Below are 26,056 nucleotides of genomic sequence, written 5' to 3'. Positions count from 1 at the left end.
CAGGTATTTGCGACCGCTGTGCGTCGCTAAGTTTGAAAGCTTTTGCTACCAGCATTGGCTACTGCTTGCGGTAGCTAAAGCCAATTTTTTTTTAAATTTTTTTTTATTTTTTTTGCAGATTTACATAATTTCAGTTTGTACCTGCTTTTCCCACAAACAATAACAACTTTATCTCAACAATTTCACGGTGAATAACCCAACAATAGAAGAAATCCTAATTAACCTCAAAGTTTACATCAATATCCTTAAAATTTCAGCAACACAACCATATGTTCCAAATATCATCCAAGCAGTACAATACTAACACCTAAATGCTCGAAGATCCTCCAACATCAGCATCCTAATCGGCATGATCACCCTGTCAATGTCATTTGAAGAAGTGAATCTACATGGCATATAAACAATTGAATATGAAAACAGACTTCAGCAGTTAATAACACAATTGAAGTTAACTATTAAATAGATTAATACCTTACGACCATCACTTTGTTGATACACTAAGATCCTCCAATATCAGCATCATGATCATAATCATCAGCATCCTGGTCATCACGATCACCCTGTCATCATCAAATCAATTAAAGAAGTGAAATCTCAGTTGTATATGAACTGTAAACATGAAAAACAAACTTCAAAAATTAATAACAAAATTGCAGTTAACAATTATATACCTGCCTACCATCACTTTGCTGCGATGCTGCTGCCTCAGCCACAGCACGAGCTAACTCATCAGGATCCATAAGCCCAAGATGTCCTCCTAATACACGAAGAAGCGCTCGATCCTGACATATAGCTCGAACACAGTCAGCAGGAGTATGAACAGGTGGATGACTCGGTGACTGTGAAGACTGTGTGCTACAGGTTGAGCCAAAGATAGATGGGCGTCTTCGTTGTCCCTGACCCTTGACATAGTTCTTCTTCACAATAGAGGCCCTCTCCCAAAGCTCCTGATCAATATTCGGGGGCTGAGTGCCCTCAGGATAGCGCTCAGCAACTAAAGTGCGATAATTTTTCTGTCATCATATTTATGATTAGTTAGTTAAAACTCAATTTTGTAAACTCTAGAGATTTATGCCAATATTATATGCTTAATTATATATTATACCTTTATACTAATAACAACCATAAATCTAATTTCCTTATATTCTATTCTTTAGTAGAACCACAACTAACTTGGACATAATAAATGTATAAAAGTTTAGTTTTATTACCGCTACTTCCTGAGCAGCAGGTATGCCTTCACGAGTAGCCACGTACACATCCAACCAGTTGATAGTACCCTGAGATTGAGACTCCTGTACAAAACATATTTCCAATAATTGAGAAGTAAACATGTGATGGTGGTGACACACATCGAAGCTATGCATACATACCTTGTTAGCCATATGCTGCCCCTGGGATATACTACCTCCCTTGTATGTACCTTTTGCCTTCTCAGCACCTCCACATCTATTTCCCGAGGCAGTATTACTTTTGTGCACAAACTCAGGCTCTGTCCACTGAGCACACATCTGAGCCCAAATATCAGCGCTACACCACCATGGGTTAAACTTATGCATATGCAAATCCCCTTGACCTGGAAATGCATTGCTAGCATTCTGCAGGGCTTTTGTGCGCTCTTTTGACAAATTGTCTTTGGTTCGATCTGCACATTTTCTCCAAAACAGATCAGAAATAGTAGGACCGTCTTCATCCGCCCACCTGTATCGTTTCTGCATAAAGAGTTCAATAGGAAAAAATACATTAATGTAGCAATTTGTTAATAGTACACAATTAGAAATATACATTAATTTTGTTGTTAATGAAACAAGCTAAATAAACTAATGGTGCACACAAAAATCTTTTTTGTCTATGTATGTTCACTTTTTTGGTCGAATTATAAAATATTATAGCCTAAAAATATAGTACCCGATATAGTTTAGTGTTCAAAAGCACGACAAGATAACAATAAAGTATATTATTTTTCCAAGCTAATGTTAAAGGACTTTTCTATTTCCAAACACATAAAGTAGTCATTAGCAGGCTAGAATGACATGACATGATCATTAATAAATTGACGAACAAGAGAAGAACCATATAGCTAGCACTATGAGTAATAATTTTCATGTTTTAAGTGTTATGACTTTACAAATCAATAATTAAATTTCATCATTGTAGTACCTGAAATTCAGCCCATACTGCATCCTTATGTGCTGTAGGTGTGCTAACCCACCTAATGGCAGGGGTAGGCCAATTCTGAAGGCACAGCTGAGAGATGCACTTCACAATTCTATGATCTGCAAAATCACTACAATAAACAACAAAGTCATTAATCACTAAGTATTATGCCAATGAGGATGATATAAGTTCTTAAAGGTGGGTATGAGTAGATATGTACACGTTATATGGGGTTTGACGAAGTTGAATAAGTTCCCGGTCGTCTGGGTTAGTAGGTGCCCTGGGGATTTGAGTGGGCCCCCTACCCAAGCCACGCTTTTTAGGAGCTGTGGAATCCATCTGTATACATGTAACAAAGATGGGGAAATAAGCAGGGGCAAACATATAGATATATAGTCAATGCATATTATTAGACCCGTGGATTATATAATGTTTTACAAGTATATATCTAACAAGTCGTGAGGCAACTAGCAGAAGCAAGAATCATGGACTATATATATATATATATATATATATATATATATATATATATATATCCAACCATCATTAAAATATCAAAAGAATCAATTACTATTTAGGCATGATTCCTTACCCTAACCACAGATATACAATTGGAACAATATAAAAACAAATAACAGGCTAAAAACAATGTCAACATGTAAGTTGTATTATTGCAAATATTTAAATACTAAATAATGAATTTTCTTAATGTTTTTATATGAACCAGAAATGTAGCGATAATATCGCAATATACTTATGGTTTTAGTAATTTACATAAACACTAAAGATGTAATAAAAACTTTTTAACCAATGGTGTTGAACATCATCCATGATATAATGAAAGTTTTGAATGTATCAATAAATAAAAATCTCAACAAGAACTAATATTTATGTTACTAAGTATCCAGATCATGTTTAGGTGCCATTGTCCGAGCTATCGGAGTCAGAATCATCTTCTTTTGCAGATTCATAACCATCATCTTCATCGGTGTCTATTTCAGTGTCTGTGTCTGTCAATAACTCTTCGTTGTCTGTATCAATGTCATCCTCTACAAGTAATAACTCAGGATCTATTTCATGTGCTTCATTTTCATCATCTAATTGGATTACTTCATCATCTTCCACATTAATCACATTTGGTTTATGAAGCGTCTGCTCTTGATAAACATCCCCAGCAATTACTTCTTCACGTCTACGTGCGGGGGTATGTATTACAACTTGCCAGTTTGCAGGTGGCCTATCCCTTTTTCTACCAGGAGTAGGAGTGTAGTACACTTGTGTAGTTTGAGTTGGTAAAACGAACGGTTCATTAGAGTATGCAGACTTATGGAGGTCGATGTCAACAATTCCATGTCTATCAACACGTCTCCCTTTTTCTAAGTCGAACCAACGACACTTGAACAAGTTAATATGACCCCCATATGTACCCTTGTAAGATAACTCTATGATTTCTTCCAACTCCCCATAAAATACTTGATTAAGTTCATTGCAACTATCCCCTTGGACACACACTCCTGAGTTTGTTGTTCTTTTACCGAACCCATATGCCTTGGTATGAAATTCATAACCATTTACCTTGTAACCATTACAACTGACTTGATCCTTGTCTGGTCCCATAGCTAGAGGTAGTACATTCGCTGGCAACACTGATCCAGCAGTCAAAGCCTACAAATATTCCATCTCATTAAATAGGTACTATAAAGCGTGTATAAGAATATCATGTTATAGAATTTGAACTTACTTTTTCCTTTATCCAAAGTGCAAATTCTTTATAACGATTGGTTTGGATGTCTTTATCTGTTATGCCGAGATGCTTCACTTTTAATTCATCATCATACAATCTGTATAACATATAGACAAATTATACACACACACATATGTATATGTATATGTATATGTATATGTATATGTATATGTATATGTATATGTATATGTATATGTATATGTATATGTATATGTATATGTATATGTATATGTATATGTATATGTATATATATTATACTATATAGTTAATTGATATTGGAATGAGTTACCCTTGTACCTCACGTACTCATCAATCTCATCACAATTGAGAAGTATATAGGTATGCGCAGCATGTAAATCTTTCTCAGAGAGGAATATGCGTTTCTGTTTTCCATATGCACGGCCAGATAGACCAAATACAGCAAGACGGCCATTTAATTCCACATTTCCCCCATCATCATGTCTAGACACTCGATTGGCCTTTGTTAAGACTTCATCCGGAAAGTAGTCTGAGACAAAGGTAGATATCTCATTGAAACTGTAGGCTTCACATATGGACCCCTCAACACAAGCTCTATTTTTCACTGCCCTCTTAAGCATTCCCATCAGCCTCTCGAAAGGGTACATCCATCTATATTGAACTGGACCCCCAACACGAGCTTCATAAGGAAGATGTATAGTCAAATGCTCCATAGAGTCAAAAAAACCAGGGGGAAATATTTTTTCCAGTTTACACGTGATCTCTATAATGTTCTTCTCAAGTACAGACATGTCCTTTTCATTTATTGTTTTTGAACATAAGTCATTAAAGAAACAACTGAGCTCTGTAACAGCATCCCATATTGGTTTATAAAGCAAATCCCGAAATGCAATTGGGAGGAGTCTTTCCAAGAATACATGACAATCGTGACTCTTCATCCCTTTCAATTTCTCATGCGGTTTCTTATCTGAAACACACCTTGCAATGTTTGATGCATATCCATCAGGTAGTTTTAGGGACCTAATCCATGTGCATACATCTTCAATTTGTTTTTTGGACAATGTGTACCTTGCTTGGGGTTTGACACTCTTACCATTAGAAGATTCATGAATTTCTAATGCAGGACGCTTACAAATATCTTTCATGTCCAAACGCGCCTTATCATTATCTTTTGTCTTCCCTGGAACATTCATCACGGTGCTAAAAACATTGTCAAACACATTCTTTTCAACATGCATCACATCCAAATTATGACGAATCAAATTTGTAGACCAATAAGGCAATTCCCAAAAGATACTTGTCCGAACCCAATTATGAGATTCACCAAACCCATTGATTTTCTTATCATTCTTACCAAACGGAACATGTGGCAATCTCATCACACGGGTTCGCATCTCCGCACCTGACAATCGTGGTACAGGCATATCAGTTTCAATTTTCCCTTTCCTGAAGTTCTCCCTATTTCTTCGAAACGGGTGATCATTTGGCAGAAAACGGCGATGACAGTCAAACCAACAAGGCTTCCGACCTTTTTGCAGAGTGAAAGATTTTGTATGCTCCATACAATATGGACAAGCCAACTTCCCATGTGTGCTCCACCCTGATAACATACCATATGCTGGGAAGTCGCTTATGGTCCACATAAGCGATGCCCTGAGGTTGAAATTAGTTTGTGTAGAAACATCCCAAGTTTGCACTCCATCCTTCCACAATATCTTCAATTCGTCTATAAGAGGCCTCAAGTAAACATCTAAGTTCTTTCCAGGACTCTTGGGACCAGGAATCATGAGAGAAAGGAATAAATAAGGTTGTTTCATACACATCCAAGGAGGCAGGTTGTACGGAGTAACAATCACGGGCCAACAAGAGTACGGAACAGCTGAGTGGCCAAACGGGTTGAAACCGTCGGTAGATAATCCAAGCCTGACATTTCTAGGTTCGGATGCGAATTGTGGATGTTTTTTGTTGAATTCTTTCCAAGCCTCCCCATCTGCGGGATGATTTAATTCTCCATCTTTGGACGGAGATTTTGCATGCCAACGCATGTGTTCAGCTGTTCTTGAAGACATGAACAATCTTTTTAGCCGATCTGTTATAGGAAAATACCTTAGAATCTTGAACGGTATAGTTGATTTTTTTGTAGACACCCCCCCTTTATTAGGTTTGAATCGATCATGACCACAAATTGTACATTGTGTCATCTTTTCGTTTTCCTTATAATATAACATGCAGTCGTTGGGACACGCATCGATCTTCTGGTATCCAAGACCCAACTTCTTCACCATTTTCTTACAATAATAATAGTTATTAGGCAATGACTCATTCTCAGGTAACATACTCTTGATCGCCTTCAAGAGCGCCTCAAAACACTCATGGCTTATATTGTGATCAGCCTTGATGTTGAGTAATGTTGCCACCGCAGACAATTTAGTATGTTCTGTACAACCCTGCCATAATGGTTCGCTACCTTCTTTTAACAACTTAAAAAAGTCTTTGGCATCAGAATTCATAGGTTGTTCACCTGTTTGTTCCCAATCAAAATCTGGCCCTGCAAGATCATGGGCCATGTCGTTCATACGATTAGTAGCACTATTGACCGAATTGTTTGTAGTGAGCCCACCATCTCTTTTCTGCCCATGTGCCCACCAGCATTCTTCATAATTTCTCATGAACCCAGAGACAAGCAAATGGTAGTTCACCGTGTCTCTGTCCAGATAATTAACATTCTTGCATTTCAAACATGGACATCGTATTTGCTTCCTTTCATTCAAACATTCCGGGTGACTATATGCGTAATCCAAAAACACTTGGCAACCAGCTTTAAATTCAGTTGTAGCACCTATTTGAGTACTTGACTTTCGTCGTGCCATCCAACTACGATCTAAAAAGAGGTTCATGATACGCCAAATTACCTGAAGTGTAATTCTGAATTCACTATAAAAATGACACATTATTAACCAGCAAAGTCGTAAAACTTAGTAATAGTACATAATTGTGCTAGATATCAAGCTCAATAGGTGTATATATATAGTAACATGAATCTATCACTACACAGCCATACATGCAAGGCAAATCCGTGAGACTTAATTTGCACTGCTTAAAAGTTGCATAATATTTTTGGGACTTAACATGTAAGTTGTATACAATTGAATGGGACAGAGGGAGTACTAACTAATAGTTTTAATCTTACAAGGACAATACAACCCCTTTAGTTACAGAATAAAGGAAACAAAGATCTAGACAAAATATAATGGTTACGGGCGTATAGTTGTTTTTAACAGACAAAGATCTGACTCTCTGCAAACTAGAAAATAATGGTTTCGGGCTTGTAACATTATTTAGGCTGCTTGATATTACAGGGGTTTATATGATTTACACATTATCAATATGATATTTATTATTGACGCAAGTAAGCAAAAAGTATCATATATTGAAAGATGCAAACTATCATATTGATATCTATCAATTATTTATATTATATACTACAACAGAGTGTTCTGGATAAACCATTTTTTCCCTGTGATATGGTAATTATAATTTGAGATGTATCAAATTTATATTATTAACAAATATATCAAATAACTTCATAATTTATGTGTTCATGTATATAACTATATATCCACACATATGTATGTGCATATAATATGCATAAACATTGACTTCTTTTTAAGTCCAGGGGGAATAAGAAAAAAATTGTGAAATTGGGTTCCTTCAATAAGACTTGAATTTTGCATGAAAATTTATAGGAAAATGCTTGGTGCACATAATTGTGTACAAAAACATGTACATAATGACATGAGGCGGATTTTAATTGGATGACCCTCCTGCATTTACACCAACCACTCCAATTAAAACCCACCACATCACTTGCCACATCATTATGTACAAATTTTCTGTACACAATTATGTGCACCTAGCACTACTCAAATTTATATCACTGACCACATGAATGATGAGGGAAGCCACATATAATCTGTGGCAAGCTAAGTGTCAGACCAGATGCACAACTATTAGCTGGACTTAAAATTTGGTATAACACGCAAGCTTAAAGCCTTAAACTTGAATATACTTTTTTTGTTGTGCCATGGTTTTCTTGTATTTGATACCATAGAGAAATTTATATATTAGGAATTCTGTCAATAGTACGCAGCCTATTCTCTGTACAATGTTCTATGGCAAATTAACTAAAGTACAAGGATTTTTATATAGGAAATCTTGCCAAAAACTTTCCTGAATAGAAAGAGACTAAAATTTAATATGCTGATATTACTAAATTTAATAAGTTTGGCATAATATTGCTGCCTCGGTTCAAAATTTACTTTTTAGGAATGGGTATATACAGGGGTGGACAGACCGAGTTATTAAAAGGAAACAGAGGACCACAGTAAGTAATGACATAAGCAGACTCCAATATTAGAATATTTTGGACAAACATCATTGGCATCTTATTCTTTTGCATAATTTAAGCCCACCTCTCTCTCTTTCTCTATCAAATTTTAAGTAGCAGCAGAGAGAATCAGAAGTGTAATGAATCAAACATTACTAGTAGTCATTAGTCTGATCAGATTTGAGTTCCCGACTCTCATCAGTCCCTTGCTAGCTTTAGCCTAGCTTCTCTTCTTACATTCTAAAAAAAAAGTTTGCTAATTCTGAGAACTTAAACACTGATTTCAAATTGTATAAAATTATGTCAAACTTTAACTAATATGACTTAAATCTTAAGCCTGTTTTTAACCAGTACAAAACCCCTTATGTCACCACATTGTAATACAACAAGAAATCAAGAATGTTCCCTCATCCTCAAATTTTATCTACTACTCAAAATTACCTTGATATATAATGGACCAGAATTGCTATAGCAGTAAGCCAACAAAACACGGAGCAACTACAGAAATCAAGGTAGCATATACGGTAAATATAATATGTGATCACAAAAACAGAAACTCGACCAAACATGCAGGAACTAAATAAAAATACCATACAGGCAGGTCAAAATACCTAAAATATGTGTAAACACATTCAACTCTCCACACCTTTCAACCTCATATAGATAATCACAAACAACACTCGATAATTAAAGTGTAATACAGAACCCATTCTGTCACCACACTGATATAGCAACAAGAAATCAACAGCACCACAAGATATCAACAGCATCACAAGAATTAGAACATAATTTCACAAACCCACAAACAATCACACAGTCGGCACTAAAATGTAGACGATGCACATACAATCGCACACAGTAGTTACTAGTAAATGCAGATGATTAACTCACAATCGATATTCATAATATACAGTAGTAGTTGTAGATAGGCATACCTGTAACTGTACTGGTGGTTGAAACACGATCGCTGAAACCCTCGTACTCTCCCTCCCCCGCTGCTTACCTCCGCACTTGCTTCAAGTGCTTTACCCTTTTACAGTTTTGTATTACTGTATGATAAAAATAAAATTATATATTTGGTAGAAATTAATAATATAGTTATATATTTTATGAAAATAACGAGGATTTTATACCAAATCAATTCTTTATATAAATATATTTTATTTATATGATAAAAATTATTATGTTAAAAAGATTTGATTCATTTAATATAAAATAATACAATTACAAATAATTTTTAAAATTGTACCAATATTTAAAAAATATAAATTACTCAATAATATATTTATAATAGAATAGAGTATTAAATAAGAATTAAAAAAAATTGTCTTGTATGTAAATTTGAAGACTACATGAAATTATTTTATTTAATCAGATACACTTAATTTAAAGGTAGAAAATTTTAAAAATATCTAAAATCAATCATCAATATACCTATATAAAGGGAAAGCCGGAGACATTTAGGTGACGTGGAGAGATAGCTCCATTCTATTTTTTCAATTTTTCGGAATTTTTGAAATATAACTTTCAGTATTGGAATAAATTACTTTCTAAATATTATCTTTTCCGTTTTCAAACTTATTGAAAAGAAAAATCACCAAAATTACCTTTTTTTGGTATTGGAAGAAAGTGTTTCAAAACTAACTTTTCCGGTTTCAAAATTGTTGGAAGGTAGTTTCAATAATTTTATAAATTCTATTTTCTAAATTTTCTAAAATTTTTGAAATATATTCAAAATTATTAGGAGAAAAAATTTTCTATTATTAATTTTTGATCACAATCGATTTTGAAGTTTTTAAGATTCAATCACTATCTGACATAGCTTGATCTCCGTGAGAAAAAATGGGGCACATGCTTAATTATACTTTTAGAAAGATATAAATACATATATTTGTTAAAAAGTATATTTTAATAAAATTAACGAAAAAAATTATAACATTTTTACAAAACCTAGTATACTATATAAAAGTGTAAAATGAAAATAATATAACTTCTATAGGGAGCAAAAACTCATATGCGGGAGAAATATTTAGATTAAAAAATATATTTATTAGAAATATCCAGTTTATGATAAAATTAATTCTAAATAATATACATAATTAATTTTAAATTTAAAACTTGCTGATTCAAAAATTCATTAAATAATAATATCAAATATAATTAATATTCTTTTATCAATTTAAAGAATTCAATTAAGAAATAAATAATAAAAAACTTTGTATTTAAGGAAATAAAAAATTACATCCGCTACCAACATTAGCGACCGACTGCCGTAGCTAATTGATGATGTGGAACTTTCCGCTACGGCATTCGGTCGCTAATAGTCCTGGTCGCAGATGTGGGATGTCACAATTATTTTTGGAGGGAATGTATACAGCGACGACTTTTAGCAACCACCAGCGGTCGCTGATAATATGATGACGTGGCACCTTTAGCGACCGCTCGCGGTCGCTACCATAATTTAGTCGCTAAAATTTTTCGCGCAAATTTCCCCGCCAATTTTTTAGGACGAAATTTTTTTTGGAGCCGAAATAGCAACTGGAATCGGTCGCTAATGAAGTATTAGCGACTAAGGAATTCGCCGTCGCGGAAGGCGGTCGCTATTGATTAGTATTAGCGACTGAATTGCGGTCGCTGATAAATTTGGTCGCTGATAGCTATTTTTCTTGTAGTGCAACTTGTTGCTTCATTATTGGCTAGATTGAAGTTGGAAGCAACTTGTAGCTTCATTCCAGACTCGTTTGAAGTTGAAAACAACTTGTAGCTTCATTTTCGGTTGTTTAAAATTAGAACCAACTTGTAGTTTCATTCTTGACTCGTTTGAGCCGGAAACAACTTGTTGCTTTATTATTGGCTAGATTGAATTTGGAAACAACTTGTAGCTTCATTTTCGGTTGTTTAAAATTAGAAGCAACTTGTAGTCGTTTGAGCCCGGAAACAACTTGTTGTAGCTTCATTCCAGACTCGTTTGAAGTTAAAAACAACTTGTAGCTTCATTTTCGGTTGTTTAAAATTAGAACCAACTTGTAGTTTCATTCTTGACTCGTTTGAGCCGGAAACAACTTGTTGCTTTATTATTGGCTAGATTGAATTTGGAAACAACTTGTAGCTTGATTTTCGGTTGTTTAAAATTAGAATGAACTTGTAGTTTCATTCATGACTCGTTTGAGCCCGGAAACAACTTGTTCCTTCATTATTGGCTAGATTGAAGTTGGAAGCAACTTGTAGCTTCATTCCAGACTCGTTTGAAGTTGAAAACAACTTGTAGCTTCATTTTCGGTTGTTTAAAATTAGAACCAACTTGTAGTTTCATTCTTGACTCGTTTGAGCCGGAAACAACTTGTTGCTTTATTATTGGCTAGATTGAATTTGGAAACAACTTGTAGCTTGATTTTCAGTTGTTTAAAATTGGAATCAAGTTGTAGTTTCTTTCTTGACTCGTTTGAGCCCGGAAACAACTTGTTGCTTCATTATTGGCTAGATTGAAGTTGGAAGTAACTTGTAGCTTCATTCAAGACTCGTTTGAAGTTGGAAACAACTTGTAGCTTCATTTTCGGTTGTTTAAAATTAGAACCAACTTGTAGTTTCATTCTTGACTCGTTTGAGCCGGAAACAACTTGTTGCTTTATTATTGGCTAGATTGAGTTTGGAAACAACTTGTAGCTTTATTTTCGGTTGTTTAAAATTAGAATCAACTTGTAGTTTCATTCTTGACTCATTTGAGCCCGGAAACAACTTGTTGCTTCATTATTGGCTAGATTGAAGTTGGAAGCAACTTGTAACTTCATTCCAGACTCGTTTGAAGTTGAAAACAACTTGTAGCTTCATTTTCGGTTGTTTAATATTAGAACCAACTTGTAGTTTCATTCTTGACTCGTTTGAGCCGGAAACAACTTGTTGCTTTATTATTGGCTAGATTGAATTTGGAAACAACTTGTAGCTTCATTTTCAGTTGTTTAAAATTAGAATCAACTTGTAGTTTCTTTCTTGACTCGTTTGAGCCCGGAAACAACTTGTTGCTTCATTATTGGCTAGATTGAAGTTGGAAGCAACTTGTATCTTCATTGCAGACTCGTTTGAAGTTGAAAACAACTTGTAGCTTTATTTTCGGTTGTTTAAAATTAGAACCAACTTGTAGTTTCATTCTTGATTCGTTTGAGCCGGAAACAACTTGTTGCTTTATTATTGGCTAGATTGAATTTGGAAACAACTTGTAGCTTCATTTTCGGTTGTTTAAAATTAGAAGCAACTTGTAGTCGTTTGAGCCCGGAAACAACTTGTTGTAGCTTCATTCCAGACTCGTTTGAAGTTGAAAACAACTTGTTGCTTCATTTTCGGTTGTTTAAAATTAGAACCAACTTGTAGTTTCATTCTTGACTCGTTTGAGCCGGAAACAACTTGTTGCTTTATTATTGGCTAGATTGAATTTGAAAACAACTTGTAGCTTCATTTTCGGTTGTTTAAAATTAGAAGCAACTTGTAGTCGTTTGAGCCCGGAAACAACTTGTTGTAGCTTCATTCCAGACTCGTTTGAAGTTGAAAACAACTTGTAGCTTCATTTTCGGTTGTTTAAAATTAGAACCAACTTGTAGTTTCATTCTTGACTCGTTTGAGCCGGAAACAACTTGTTGCTTTATTATTGGCTAGATTGAATTTGGAAACAACTTGTAGCTTTATTTTCGGTTGTTTAAAATTAGAATCAACTTGTAGTTTCATTCTTGACTCATTTGAGCCCGGAAACAACTTGTTGCTTCATTATTGGCTAGATTGAAGTTGGAAGCAACTTGTAGCTTCATTCCAGACTCGTTTGAAGTTGAAAACAACTTGTAGCTTCATTTTCGGTTGTTTAAAATTAGAACCAACTTGTAGTTTCATTCTTGACTCGTTTGAGCCGGAAACAACTTGTTGCTTTATTATTGGCTAGATTGAATTTGGAAACAACTTGTAGCTTCATTTTCGGTTGTTTAAAATTAGAAGCAACTTGTAGTCGTTTGAGCCCGGAAACAACTTGTTGTAGCTTCATTCCAGACTCGTTTGAAGTTAAAAACAACTTGTAGCTTCATTTTCGGTTGTTTAAAATTAGAACCAACTTGTAGTTTCATTCTTGACTCGTTTGAGCCGGAAACAACTTGTTGCTTTATTATTGGCTAGATTGAATTTGGAAACAACTTGTAGCTTGATTTTCGGTTGTTTAAAAATAGAATGAACTTGTAGTTTCATTCATGACTCGTTTGAGCCCGGAAACAACTTGTTGCTTCATTATTGGCAAGATTGAAGTTGGAAGCAACTTGTAGCTTCATTCCAGACTCGTTTGAAGTTGAAAACAACTTGTAGCTTCATTTTCGGTTGTTTAAAATTAGAACCAACTCGTAGTTTCATTCTTGACTCGTTTGAGCCGGAAACAACTTGTTGCTTTATTATTGGCTAGATTGAATTTGGAAACAACTTGTAGCTTCATTTTCGGTTGTTTAAAATTTGAATCAACTTGTAGTTTCATTCTTGACTCGTTTGAGCCCGGAAACAACTTGTTGCTTCATTATTGGCTAGATTGAAGTTGGAAGTAACTTGTAGCTTCATTCAAGACTCGTTTGAAGTTGGAAACAACTTGTAGCTTCATTTTCGGTTGTTTAAAATTAGAACCAACTTGTAGTTTCATTCTTGACTCGTTTGAGCCGGAAACAACTTGTTGCTTTATTATTGGCTAGATTGAGTTTGGAAACAACTTGTAGCTTTATTTTCGGTTGTTTAAAATTAGAATCAACTTGTAGTTTCATTCTTGACTCATTTGAGCCCGGAAACAACTTGTTGCTTCATTATTGGCTAGATTGAAGTTGGAAGCAACTTGTAGCTTCATTCCAGACTCGTTTGAAGTTGAAAACAACTTGTAGCTTCATTTTCGGTTGTTTAAAATTAGAACCAACTTGTAGTTTCATTCTTGACTCGTTTGAGCCGGAAACAACTTGTTGCTTTATTATTGGCTAGATTGAATTTGGAAACAAATTGTAGCTTCATTTTCAGTTGTTTAAAATTAGAATCAACTTGTAGTTTCTTTCTTGACTCGTTTGAGCCCGGAAACAACTTGTTGCTTCATTATTGGCTAGATTGAAGTTGGAAGCAACTTGTATCTTCATTGCAGACTCGTTTGAAGTTGAAAACAACTTGTAGCTTTATTTTCGGTTGTTTAAAATTAGAACCAACTTGTAGTTTCATTCTTGAGTCGTTTGAGCCGGAAACAACTTGTTGCTTTATTATTGGCTAGATTGAATTTGGAAACAACTTGTAGCTTCATTTTCGGTTGTTTAAAATTAGAAGCAACTTGTAGTCGTTTGAGCCCGGAAACAACTTGTTGTAGCTTCATTCCAGACTCGTTTGAAGTTGAAAACAACTAGTAGCTTCATTTTCGATTGTTTAAAATTAGAACCAACTTGTAGTTTCATTCTTGACTCGTTTGAGCCGGAAACAACTTGTTGCTTTATTATTGGCTAGATTGAATTTGGAAACAACTTGTAGCTCGATTTTCGGTTGTTTAAAATTAGAATGAACTTGTAGTTTCATTCATGACTCGTTTGAGCCCGGAAACAACTTGTTGCTTCATTATTGGCTAGATTGAAGTTGGAAGTAACTTGTAGCTTCATTCAAGACTCGTTTGAAGTTGGAAACAACTTGTAGCTTCATTTTCGGTTGTTTAAAATTAGAACCAACTTGTAGTTTCATTCTTGACTCGTTTGAGCCGGAAACAACTTGTTGCTTTATTATTGGCTAGATTGAATTTGGAAACAACTTGTAGCTTCATTTTCGGTTGTTTAAAATTTGAATCAACTTGTAGTTTCATTCTTGACTCGTTTGAGCCCGGAAACAACTTGTTGCTTCATTATTGGCTAGATTGAAGTTGGAAGTAACTTGTAGCTTCATTCAAGACTCGTTTGAAGTTGGAAACAACTTGTAGCTTCATTTTCGGTTGTTTAAAATTAGAACCAACTTGTAGTTTCATTCTTGACTCGTTTGAGCCGGAAACAACTTGTTGCTTTATTATTGGCTAGATTGAGTTTGGAAACAACTTGTAGCTTTATTTTCGGTTGTTTAAAATTAGAATCAACTTGTAGTTTCATTCTTGACTCATTTGAGCCCGGAAACAACTTGTTGCTTCATTATTGGCTAGATTGAAGTTGGAAGCAACTTGTAGCTTCATTCCGGACTCGTTTGAAGTTGAAAACAACTTGTAGCTTCATTTTCGGTTGTTTAAAATTAGAACCAACTTGTAGTTTCATTCTTGACTCGTTTGAGCCGGAAACAACTTGTTGCTTTATTATTGGCTAGATTGAATTTAGAAACAACTTGTAGCTTCATTTTCGGTTGTTTAAAATTAGAAGCAACTTGTAGTCGTTTGAGCCCGGAAACAACTTGTTGTAGCTTCATTCCAGACTCGTTTGAAGTTAAAAACAACTTGTAGCTTCATTTTCGGTTGTTTAAAATTAGAACCAACTTGTAGTTTCATTCTTGACTCGTTTGAGCCGGAAACAACTTGTTGCTTTATTATTGGCTAGATTGAATTTGGAAACAACTTGTAGCTTCATTTTCGGTTGTTTAAAATTTGAATCAACTTGTAGTTTCATTCTTGACTCGTTTGAGCCCGGAAACAACTTGTTGCTTCATTATTGGCTAGATTGAAGTTGGAAGTAACTTGTAGCTTCATTCAAGACTCGTTTGAAGTTGGAAACAACTTGTAGCTTCATTTTCGGTTGTTTAAAATTAGAACCAACTTGTAGTTTCATTCTTGACTCGTTTGAGCCGGAAACAACTTGTTGCTTTATTATTGGCTAGATTGAGTTTGGAAACAACTTGTAGCTTTATTTTCGGTTGTTTAAATTAGAATCAACTTGTAGTTTCATTCTTGACTCATTTGAGCCCGGAAACAACTTGTTGCTTCATTATTGGCTAGATTGAAGTTGGAAGCAACTTGTAGCTTCATTCCAGACTCGTTTGAAGTTGAAAACAACTTGTAGCTTCATTTTCGGTTGTTTAAAATTAGAACCAACTTGTAGTTTCATTCTTGACTCGTTTGAGCCGGAAACAACTTGTTGCTTTATTATTGGCTAGATTGAATTTGGAAACAACTTGTAGCTTCATTTTCGGTTGTTTAAAATTAGAAGCAACTTGTAGTCGTTTGAGCCCGGAAACAACTTGTTGTAGCTTCATTCCAGACTCGTTTGAAGTTAAAAACAACTTGTAGCTTCATTTTCGGTTGTTTAAAATTAGAACCAACTTGTAGTTTCATTCTTGACTCGTTTGAGCCGGAAACAACTTGTTGCTTTATTATTGGCTAGATTGAATTTGGAAACAACTTGTAGCTTGATTTTCGGTTGTTTAAAAATAGAATGAACTTGTAGTTTCATTCATGACTCGTTTGAGCCCGGAAACAACTTGTTGCTTCATTATTGGCAAGATTGAAGTTGGAAGCAACTTGTAGCTTCATTCCAGACTCGTTTGAAGTTGAAAACAACTTGTAGCTTCATTTTCGGTTGTTTAAAATTAGAACCAACTTGTAGTTTCATTCTTGACTCGTTTGAGCCGGAAACAACTTGTTGCTTTATTATTGGCTAGATTGAATTTGGAAACAACTTGTAGCTTCATTTTCGGTTGTTTAAAATTAGAAGCAACTTGTAGTCGTTTGAGCCCGGAAACAACTTGTTGTAGCTTCATTCCAGACTCGTTTGAAGTTAAAAACAACTTGTAGCTTCATTTTCGGTTGTTTAAAATTAGAACCAACTTGTAGTTTCATTCTTGACTCGTTTGAGCCGGAAACAACTTGTTGCTTTATTATTGGCTAGATTGAATTTGGAAACAACTTGTAGCTTGATTTTCGGTTGTTTAAAAATAGAATGAACTTGTAGTTTCATTCATGACTCGTTTGAGCCCGGAAACAACTTGTTGCTTCATTATTGGCAAGATTGAAGTTGGAAGCAACTTGTAGCTTCATTCCAGACTCGTTTGAAGTTGAAAACAACTTGTAGCTTCATTTTCGGTTGTTTAAAATTAGAACCAACTTGTAGTTTCATTCTTGACTCGTTTGAGCCGGAAACAACTTGTTGCTTTATTATTGGCTAGATTGAATTTTGAAACAACTTGTAGCTTCATTTTCGGTTGTTTAAAATTTGAATCAACTTGTAGTTTCATTCTTGACTCGTTTGAGCCCGGAAACAACTTGTTGCTTCATTATTGGCTAGATTGAAGTTGGAAGTAACTTGTAGCTTCATTCAAGACTCGTTTGAAGTTGGAAACAACTTGTAGCTTCATTTTCGGTTGTTTAAAATTAGAACCAACTTGTAGTTTCATTCTTGACTCGTTTGAGCCGGAAACAACTTGTTGCTTTATTATTGGCTAGATTGAGTTTGGAAACAACTTGTAGCTTTATTTTCGGTTGTTTAAAATTAGAATCAACTTGTAGTTTCATTCTTGACTCATTTGAGCCCGGAAACAACTTGTTGCTTCATTATTGGCTAGATTGAAGTTGGAAGCAACTTGTAGCTTCATTCCAGACTCGTTTGAAGTTGAAAACAACTTGTAGCTTCATTTTCGGTTGTTTAAAATTAGAACCAACTTGTAGTTTCATTCTTGACTCGTTTGAGCCGGAAACAACTTGTTGCTTTATTATTGGCTAGATTGAATTTGGAAACAAATTGTAGCTTCATTTTCAGTTGTTTAAAATTAGAATCAACTTGTAGTTTCTTTCTTGACTCGTTTGAGCCCGGAAACAACTTGTTGCTTCATTATTGGCTAGATTGAAGTTGGAAGCAACTTGTATCTTCATTGCAGACTCGTTTGAAGTTGAAAACAACTTGTAGCTTTATTTTCGGTTGTTTAAAATTAGAACCAACTTGTAGTTTCATTCTTGAGTCGTTTGAGCCGGAAACAACTTGTTGCTTTATTATTGGCTAGATTGAATTTGGAAACAACTTGTAGCTTCATTTTCGGTTGTTTAAAATTAGAAGCAACTTGTAGTCGTTTGAGCCCGGAAACAACTTGTTGTAGCTTCATTCCAGACTCGTTTGAAGTTGAAAACAACTAGTAGCTTCATTTTCGATTGTTTAAAATTAGAACCAACTTGTAGTTTCATTCTTGACTCGTTTGAGCCGGAAACAACTTGTTGCTTTATTATTGGCTAGATTGAATTTGGAAACAACTTGTAGCTCGATTTTCGGTTGTTTAAAATTAGAATGAACTTGTAGTTTCATTCATGACTCGTTTGAGCCCGGAAACAACTTGTTGCTTCATTATTGGCTAGATTGAAGTTGGAAGTAACTTGTAGCTTCATTCAAGACTCGTTTGAAGTTGGAAACAACTTGTAGCTTCATTTTCGGTTGTTTAAAATTAGAACCAACTTGTAGTTTCATTCTTGACTCGTTTGAGCCGGAAACAACTTGTTGCTTTATTATTGGCTAGATTGAATTTGGAAACAACTTGTAGCTTCATTTTCGGTTGTTTAAAATTTGAATCAACTTGTAGTTTCATTCTTGACTCGTTTGAGCCCGGAAACAACTTTTTGCTTCATTATTGGCTAGATTGAAGTTGGAAGTAACTTGTAGCTTCATTCAAGACTCGTTTGAAGTTGGAAACAACTTGTAGCTTCATTTTCGGTTGTTTAAAATTAGAACCAACTTGTAGTTTCATTCTTGACTCGTTTGAGCCGGAAACAACTTGTTGCTTTATTATTGGCTAGATTGAGTTTGGAAACAACTTGTAGCTTTATTTTCGGTTGTTTAAAATTAGAATCAACTTGTAGTTTCATTCTTGACTCATTTGAGCCCGGAAACAACTTGTTGCTTCATTATTGGCTAGATTGAAGTTGGAAGCAACTTGTAGCTTCATTCCAGACTCGTTTGAAGTTGAAAACAACTTGTAGCTTCATTTTCGGTTGTTTAAAATTAGAACCAACTTGTAGTTTCATTCTTGACTCGTTTGAGCCGGAAACAACTTGTTGCTTTATTATTGGCTAGATTGAATTTGGAAACAAATTGTAGCTTCATTTTCAGTTGTTTAAAATTAGAATCAACTTGTAGTTTCTTTCTTGACTCGTTTGAGCCCGGAAACAACTTGTTGCTTCATTATTGGCTAGATTGAAGTTGGAAGCAACTTGTATCTTCATTGCAGACTCGTTTGAAGTTGAAAACAACTTGTAGCTTTATTTTCGGTTGTTTAAAATTAGAACCAACTTGTAGTTTCATTCTTGAGTCGTTTGAGCCGGAAACAACTTGTTGCTTTATTATTGGCTAGATTGAATTTGGAAACAACTTGTAGCTTCATTTTCGGTTGTTTAAAATTAGAAGCAACTTGTAGTCGTTTGAGCCCGGAAACAACTTGTTGTAGCTTCATTCCAGACTCGTTTGAAGTTGAAAACAACTAGTAGCTTCATTTTCGATTGTTTAAAATTAGAACCAACTTGTAGTTTCATTCTTGACTCGTTTGAGCCAGAAACAACTTGTTGCTTTATTATTGGCTAGATTGAATTTGGAAACAACTTGTAGCTTTATTTTCGGTTGTTTAAAATTAGAATCAACTTGTAGTTTCATTCTTGACTCATTTGAGCCCGGAAACAACTTGTTGCTTCATTATTGGCTAGATTGAAGTTGGAAGCAACTTGTAGCTTCATTCCAGACTCGTTTGAAGTTGAAAACAACTTGTAGCTTCATTTTCGGTTGTTTAAAATTAGAACCAACTTGTAGTTTCATTCTTGACTCGTTTGAGCCGGAAACAACTTGTTGCTTTATTATTGGCTAGATTGAATTTGGAAACAACTTGTAGCTTCATTTTCGGTTGTTTAAAATTAGAATGAACTTGTAGTTTCATTCATGACTCGTTTGAGCCCGGAAACAACTTGTTGCTTCATTATTGGCTAGATTGAAGTTGGAAGCAACTTGTAGCTTCATTCCAGACTCGTTTGAAGTTGAAAACAACTTGTAGCTTCATTTTCGGTTGTTTAAAATTAGAACCAACTTGTAGTTTCATTCTTGACTCGTTTGAGCCGGAAACAACTTGTTGCTTTATTATTGGCTAGATTGAATTTGGAAACAACTTGTAGCTTCATTTTCGTTTGTTTAAAATTAGAATCAACTTGTAGTTTCATTCTTGACTCGTTTGAGCCCGGAAACAACTTGTTGCTTCATTATTGGCTAGATTGAAGTTGGAAGTAACTTGTAGCTTCATTCAAGACTCGTTTGAAGTTGGAAACAACTTGTAGCTTCATTTTCGGTTGTTTAAAATTAGAACCAACTTGTAGTTTCATTCTTGACTCGTTTGAGCCGGAAACAACTTGTTGCTTTATTATTGGCTAGATTGAATTTGGAAACAATTTGTAGCTTTATTTTCGGTTGTTTAAAATTAGAATCAACTTGTAGTTTCATTCTTGACTCATTTGAGCCCGGAAACAACTTGTTGCTTCATTATTGGCTAGATTGAAGTTGGAAGCAACTTGTAGCTTCATTCCAGACTCGTTTGAAGTTGAAAACAACTTGTAGCTTCATTTTCGGTTGTTTAAAATTAGAACCAACTTGTAGTTTCATTCTTGACTCGTTTGAGCCGGAAACAACTTGTTGCTTTATTATTGGCTAGATTGAATTTGGAAACAAATTGTAGCTTCATTTTCAGTTGTTTAAAATTAGAATCAACTTGTAGTTTCTTTCTTGACTCGTTTGAGCCCGGAAACAACTTGTTGCTTCATTATTGGCTAGATTGAAGTTGGAAGCAACTTGTATCTTCATTGCAGACTCGTTTGAAGTTGAAAACAACTTGTAGCTTTATTTTCGGTTGTTTAAAATTAGAACCAACTTGTAGTTTCATTCTTGAGTCGTTTGAGCCGGAAACAACTTGTTGCTTTATTATTGGCTAGATTGAATTTGGAAACAACTTGTAGCTTCATTTTCGGTTGTTTAAAATTAGAAGCAACTTGTAGTCGTTTGAGCCCGGAAACAACTTGTTGTAGCTTCATTCCAGACTCGTTTGAAGTTGAAAACAACTAGTAGCTTCATTTTCGATTGTTTAAAATTAGAACCAACTTGTAGTTTCATTCTTGACTCGTTGAGCCGGAAACAACTTGTTGCTTTATTATTGGCTAGATTGAATTTGGAAACAACTTGTAGCTCGATTTTCGGTTGTTTAAAATTAGAATGAACTTGTAGTTTCATTCATGACTCGTTTGAGCCCGGAAACAACTTGTTGCTTCATTATTGGCTAGATTGAAGTTGGAAGTAACTTGTAGCTTCATTCAAGACTCGTTTGAAGTTGGAAACAACTTGTAGCTTCATTTTCGGTTGTTTAAAATTAGAACCAACTTGTAGTTTCATTCTTGACTCGTTTGAGCCAGAAACAACTTGTTGCTTTATTATTGGCTAGATTGAATTTGGAAACAACTTGTAGCTTTATTTTCGGTTGTTTAAAATTAGAATCAACTTGTAGTTTCATTCTTGACTCATTTGAGCCCGGAAACAACTTGTTGCTTCATTATTGGCTAGATTGAAGTTGGAAGCAACTTGTAGCTTCATTCCAGACTCGTTTGAAGTTGAAAACAACTTGTAGCTTCATTTTCGGTTGTTTAAAATTAGAACCAACTTGTAGTTTCATTCTTGACTCGTTTGAGCCGGAAACAACTTGTTGCTTTATTATTGGCTAGATTGAATTTGGAAACAACTTGTAGCTTCATTTTCGGTTGTTTAAAATTAGAATGAACTTGTAGTTTCATTCATGACTCGTTTGAGCCCGGAAACAACTTGTTGCTTCATTATTGGCTAGATTGAAGTTGGAAGCAACTTGTAGCTTCATTCCAGACTCGTTTGAAGTTGAAAACAACTTGTAGCTTCATTTTCGGTTGTTTAAAATTAGAACCAACTTGTAGTTTCATTCTTGACTCGTTTGAGCCGGAAACAACTTGTTGCTTTATTATTGGCTAGATTGAATTTGGAAACAACTTGTAGCTTCATTTTCGGTTGTTTAAAATTAGAATCAACTTGTAGTTTCATTCTTGACTCGTTTGAGCCCGGAAACAACTTGTTGCTTCATTATTGGCTAGATTGAAGTTGGAAGTAACTTGTAGCTTCATTCAAGACTCGTTTGAAGTTGGAAACAACTTGTAGCTTCATTTTCGGTTGTTTAAAATTAGAACCAACTTGTAGTTTCATTCTTGACTCGTTTGAGCCGGAAACAACTTGTTGCTTTATTATTGGCTAGATTGAATTTGGAAACAATTTGTAGCTTTATTTTCGGTTGTTTAAAATTAGAATCAACTTGTAGTTTCATTCTTGACTCATTTGAGCCCGGAAACAACTTGTTGCTTCATTATTGGCTAGATTGAAGTTGGAAGCAACTTGTAGCTTCATTCCAGACTCGTTTGAAGTTGAAAACAACTTGTAGCTTCATTTTCGATTGTTTAAAATTAGAACCAACTTGTAGTTTCATTCTTGACTCGTTTGAGCCGGAAACAACTGTTGCTTTATTATTGGCTAGATTGAATTTGGAAACAACTTGTAGCTTGATTTTCGGTTGTTTAAATTAGAATGAACTTGTAGTTTCATTCATGACTCGTTTGAGCCCGGAAACAACTTGTGGCTTCATTATTGGCTAGATTGAAGTTGGAAGGAACTTGTAGCTTCATTCAAGACTCGTTTGAAGTTGGAAACAACTTGTAGCTTCATTTTCGGTTGTTTAAAATTAGAACCAACTTGTAGTTTCATTCTTGACTCATTTGAGCCGGAAACAACTTGTTGCTTTATTATTGGCTAGATTGAATTTGGAAACAACTTGTAGCTATATTTTCGGTTGTTTAAAATTATAATCAACTTGTAGTTTCATTCTTGACTCATTTGAGCCCGGAAACAACTTGTTGCTTCATTATTGGCTAGATTGAAGTTGGAAGCAACTTGTAGCTTCATTCCAGACTCGTTTGAAGTTGAAAACAACTTGTAGCTTCATTTTCGGTTGTTTAAAATTAGAACCAACTTGTAGTTTCATTCTTGACTCGTTTGAGCCGGAAACAACTTGTTGCTTTATTATTGGCTAGATTGAATTTGGAAACAACTTGTAGGTTGATTTTCGGTTGTTTAAAATTAGAATAACTTGTAGTTTCATTCATGACTCGTTTGAGCCCGGAAACAACTTGTTGCTTCATTATTGGCTAGATTGAAGTTGGAAGCAACTTGTAGCTTCATTCCAGACTCGTTTGAAGTTGAAAACAACTTGTAGCTTCATTTTCGGTTGTTTAAAATTAGAACCAACTTGTAGTTTCATTCTTGACTCGTTTGAGCCGGAAACAACTTGTTGCTTTATTATTGGCTAGATTGAATTTGGAAACAACTTGTAGCTTGATTTTCGGTTGTTTAAAATTAGAATGAACTTGTAGTTTCATTCATGACTCGTTTGAGCCCGGAAACAACTTGTTGCTTCATTATTGGCTAGATTGAAGTTGGAAGCAACTTGTAGCTTCATTGCAGACTCGTTTGAAGTTGAAAACAACTTGTAGCTTCATTTTTGGTTGTTTAAAATTAGAACCAACTTGTAGTTTCATTCTTGACTCGTTGAGCCGGAAACAACTTGTTGCTTTATTATTGGCTAGATTGAATTTGGAAACAACTTGTAGCTTGATTTTCGGTTGTTTAAAATTAGAATGAACTTGTAGTTTCATTCATGACTCGTTTGAGCCCGGAAACAACTTGTTGCTTCATTATTGGCTAGATTGAAGTTGGAAGCAACTTGTAGCTTCATTGCAGACTCGTTTGAAGTTGAAAACAACTTGTAGCTTCATTTTCGGTTGTTTAAAATTAGAACCAACTTGTAGTTTCATTCTTGACTCGTTTGAGCCGGAAACAACTTGTTGCTTTATTATTGGCTAGATTGAATTTGGAAACAACTTGTAGCTTCATTTTCGGTTGTTTAAAATTAGAATCAACTTGTAGTTTCATTCTTGACTCGTTTGAGCCCGGAAACAACTTGTTGCTTCATTATTGGCTAGATTGAAGTTGGAAGGAACTTGTATCTTCATTCCAGACTCGTTTGAAGTTGAAAACAACTTGTAGCTTTATTTCGGTTGTTTAAAATTAGAACCAACTTGTAGTTTCATTCTTGACTCGTTTGAGCCGGAAACAATTTGTTGCTTTATTATTGGCTAGATTGAATTTGAAAACAACTTGTAGCTTCATTTTCGGTTGTTTAAAATTAGAAGCAACTTGCAGTCGTTTGAGCCCGGAAACAACTTGTTGTAGCTTCATTCCAGACTCGTTTGAAGTTGAAAAGAACTTGTTGCTTCATTTTCGGTTGTTTAAAATTAGAACCAACTTGTAGTTTCATTCTTGACTCGTTTGAGCCGGAAAAAACTTGTTGCTTTATTATTGGCTAGATTGAATTTGAAAACAAATTGTAGCTTCATTTTCGGTTGTTTAAAATTAGAAGCAACTTGTAGTCGTTTGAGCCCGGAAACAACTTGTTGTAGCTTCATTCCAGACTCGTTTGAAGTTGAAAACAACTTGTAGCTTCATTTTCAGTTGTTTAAAATTAGAACCAACTTGTAGTTTCATTCTTGACTCGTTTGAGCCGGAAACAACTTGTTGCTTTATTATTGGCTAGATTGAATTTGGAAACAACTTGTAGCTTCATTTTCAGTTGTTTAAAATTAGAATCAACTTGTAGTTTCTTTCTTGACTCGTTTGAGCCCGGAAACAACTTGTTGCTTCATTATTGGCTAGATTGAAGTTGGAAGCAACTTGTATCTGCATTCCAGACTCGTTTGAAGTTGAAAACAACTTGTAGCTTTATTTTCGGTTGTTTAAAATTAGAACCAACTTGTAGTTTCATTCTTGACTCGTTTGAGCCGGAAACAACTTGTTGCTTTATTATTGGCTAGATTGAATTTGGAAACAACTTGTAGCTTCATTTTCAGTTGTTAAAATTAGAATCAACTTGTAGTTTCTTTCTTGACTCGTTTGAGCCCGGAAACAACTTGTTGCTTCATTATGGCTAGATTGAAGTTGGAAGCAACTTGTATCTGCATTCCAGACTCGTTTGAAGTTGAAACAACTTGTAGCTTTATTTTCGGTTGTTTAAAATTAGAACCAACTTGTAGTTTCATTCTTGACTCGTTTGAGCCGGAAACAACTGTTGCTTTATTATTGGCTAGATTGAATTTGGAAACAACTTGTAGCTTCATTTTCGGTTGTTTAAAATTAGAATCAACTTGTAGTTTCATTCTTGACTCGTTTGAGCCCGGAAACAACTTGTTGCTTCATTATTGGCTAGATTGAAGTTGGAAGGAACTTGTATCTTCATTCCAGACTCGTTTGAAGTTGAAAACAGCTTTATTTTCGGTTGTTTAAAATTAGAACCAACTTGTAGTTTCATTCTTGACTCGTTTGAGCCGGAAACAATTTGTTGCTTATTATTGGCTAGATTGAATTTGGAAACAACTTGTAGCTTCATTTTCGGTTGTTTAAAATTAGAAGCAACTTGTAGTCGTTTGAGCCCGGAAACAACTTGTTGTAGCTTCATTCCAGACTCGTTTGAAGTTGAAAACAACTTGTTGCTTCATTTTCGGTTGTTTAAAATTAGAACCAACTTGTAGTTTCATTCTTGACTCGTTTGAGCCGGAAACAACTTGTTGCTTTATTATTGGCTAGATTGAATTTGGAAACAACTTGTAGCTTCATTTTCGGTTGTTTAAAATTAGAATCAACTTGTAGTTTCATTCTTGACTCGTTTGAGCCCGGAAACAACTTGTTGCTTCATTATTGGCTAGATTGAAGTTGGAAGCAACT

At 34.8% G+C, this 26,056-nt stretch overlaps 1 protein-coding gene across 1 annotated transcript; it reads right to left on the bottom strand.

Annotated features, from left to right (window-relative positions):
• Positions 1-243: 243 nt before the first annotated feature.
• On the bottom strand, positions 244-2,496 carry LOC108213359 (uncharacterized). The gene is made up of 7 exons (XM_064089850.1): positions 2,378-2,496; positions 2,161-2,287; positions 1,374-1,712; positions 1,212-1,295; positions 672-1,013; positions 472-560; positions 244-358 (listed from the first exon to the last, which is right to left on the bottom strand). Exons 1-6 carry the CDS (start codon positions 2,494-2,496, stop codon positions 498-500), a joined length of 1,074 nt encoding a protein of 357 aa, XP_063945920.1. The 3' UTR covers positions 244-358; positions 472-497.
• Between the last annotated feature and the right edge of the window lie 23,560 nt (positions 2,497-26,056).

The sequence above is a fragment of the Daucus carota genome, chromosome 3 (assembly GCF_001625215.2).
Source record: "Daucus carota subsp. sativus chromosome 3, DH1 v3.0, whole genome shotgun sequence".
NCBI lineage: Eukaryota > Viridiplantae > Streptophyta > Magnoliopsida > Apiales > Apiaceae > Daucus > Daucus carota.
This window is presented reverse-complemented; position numbering and strand designations above follow the sequence as displayed.

Coding starts and splice junctions, on each gene's coding strand:
- LOC108213359 (XM_064089850.1), bottom strand. CDS start 2,496: ATGGATTCCACAGCTCCTAAAAAGCGTGGCTTGGGTAGGGGGCCCACT. Junction 2,288..2,377: donor CGTCAAACCCCATATAACGT/GTACATATCTAC, acceptor TGTTTATTGTAG/TGATTTTGCAGATCATAGAA. Junction 1,014..1,211: donor CTGCTGCTCAGGAAGTAGCG/GTAATAAAACTA, acceptor ATATGATGACAG/AAAAATTATCGCACTTTAGT.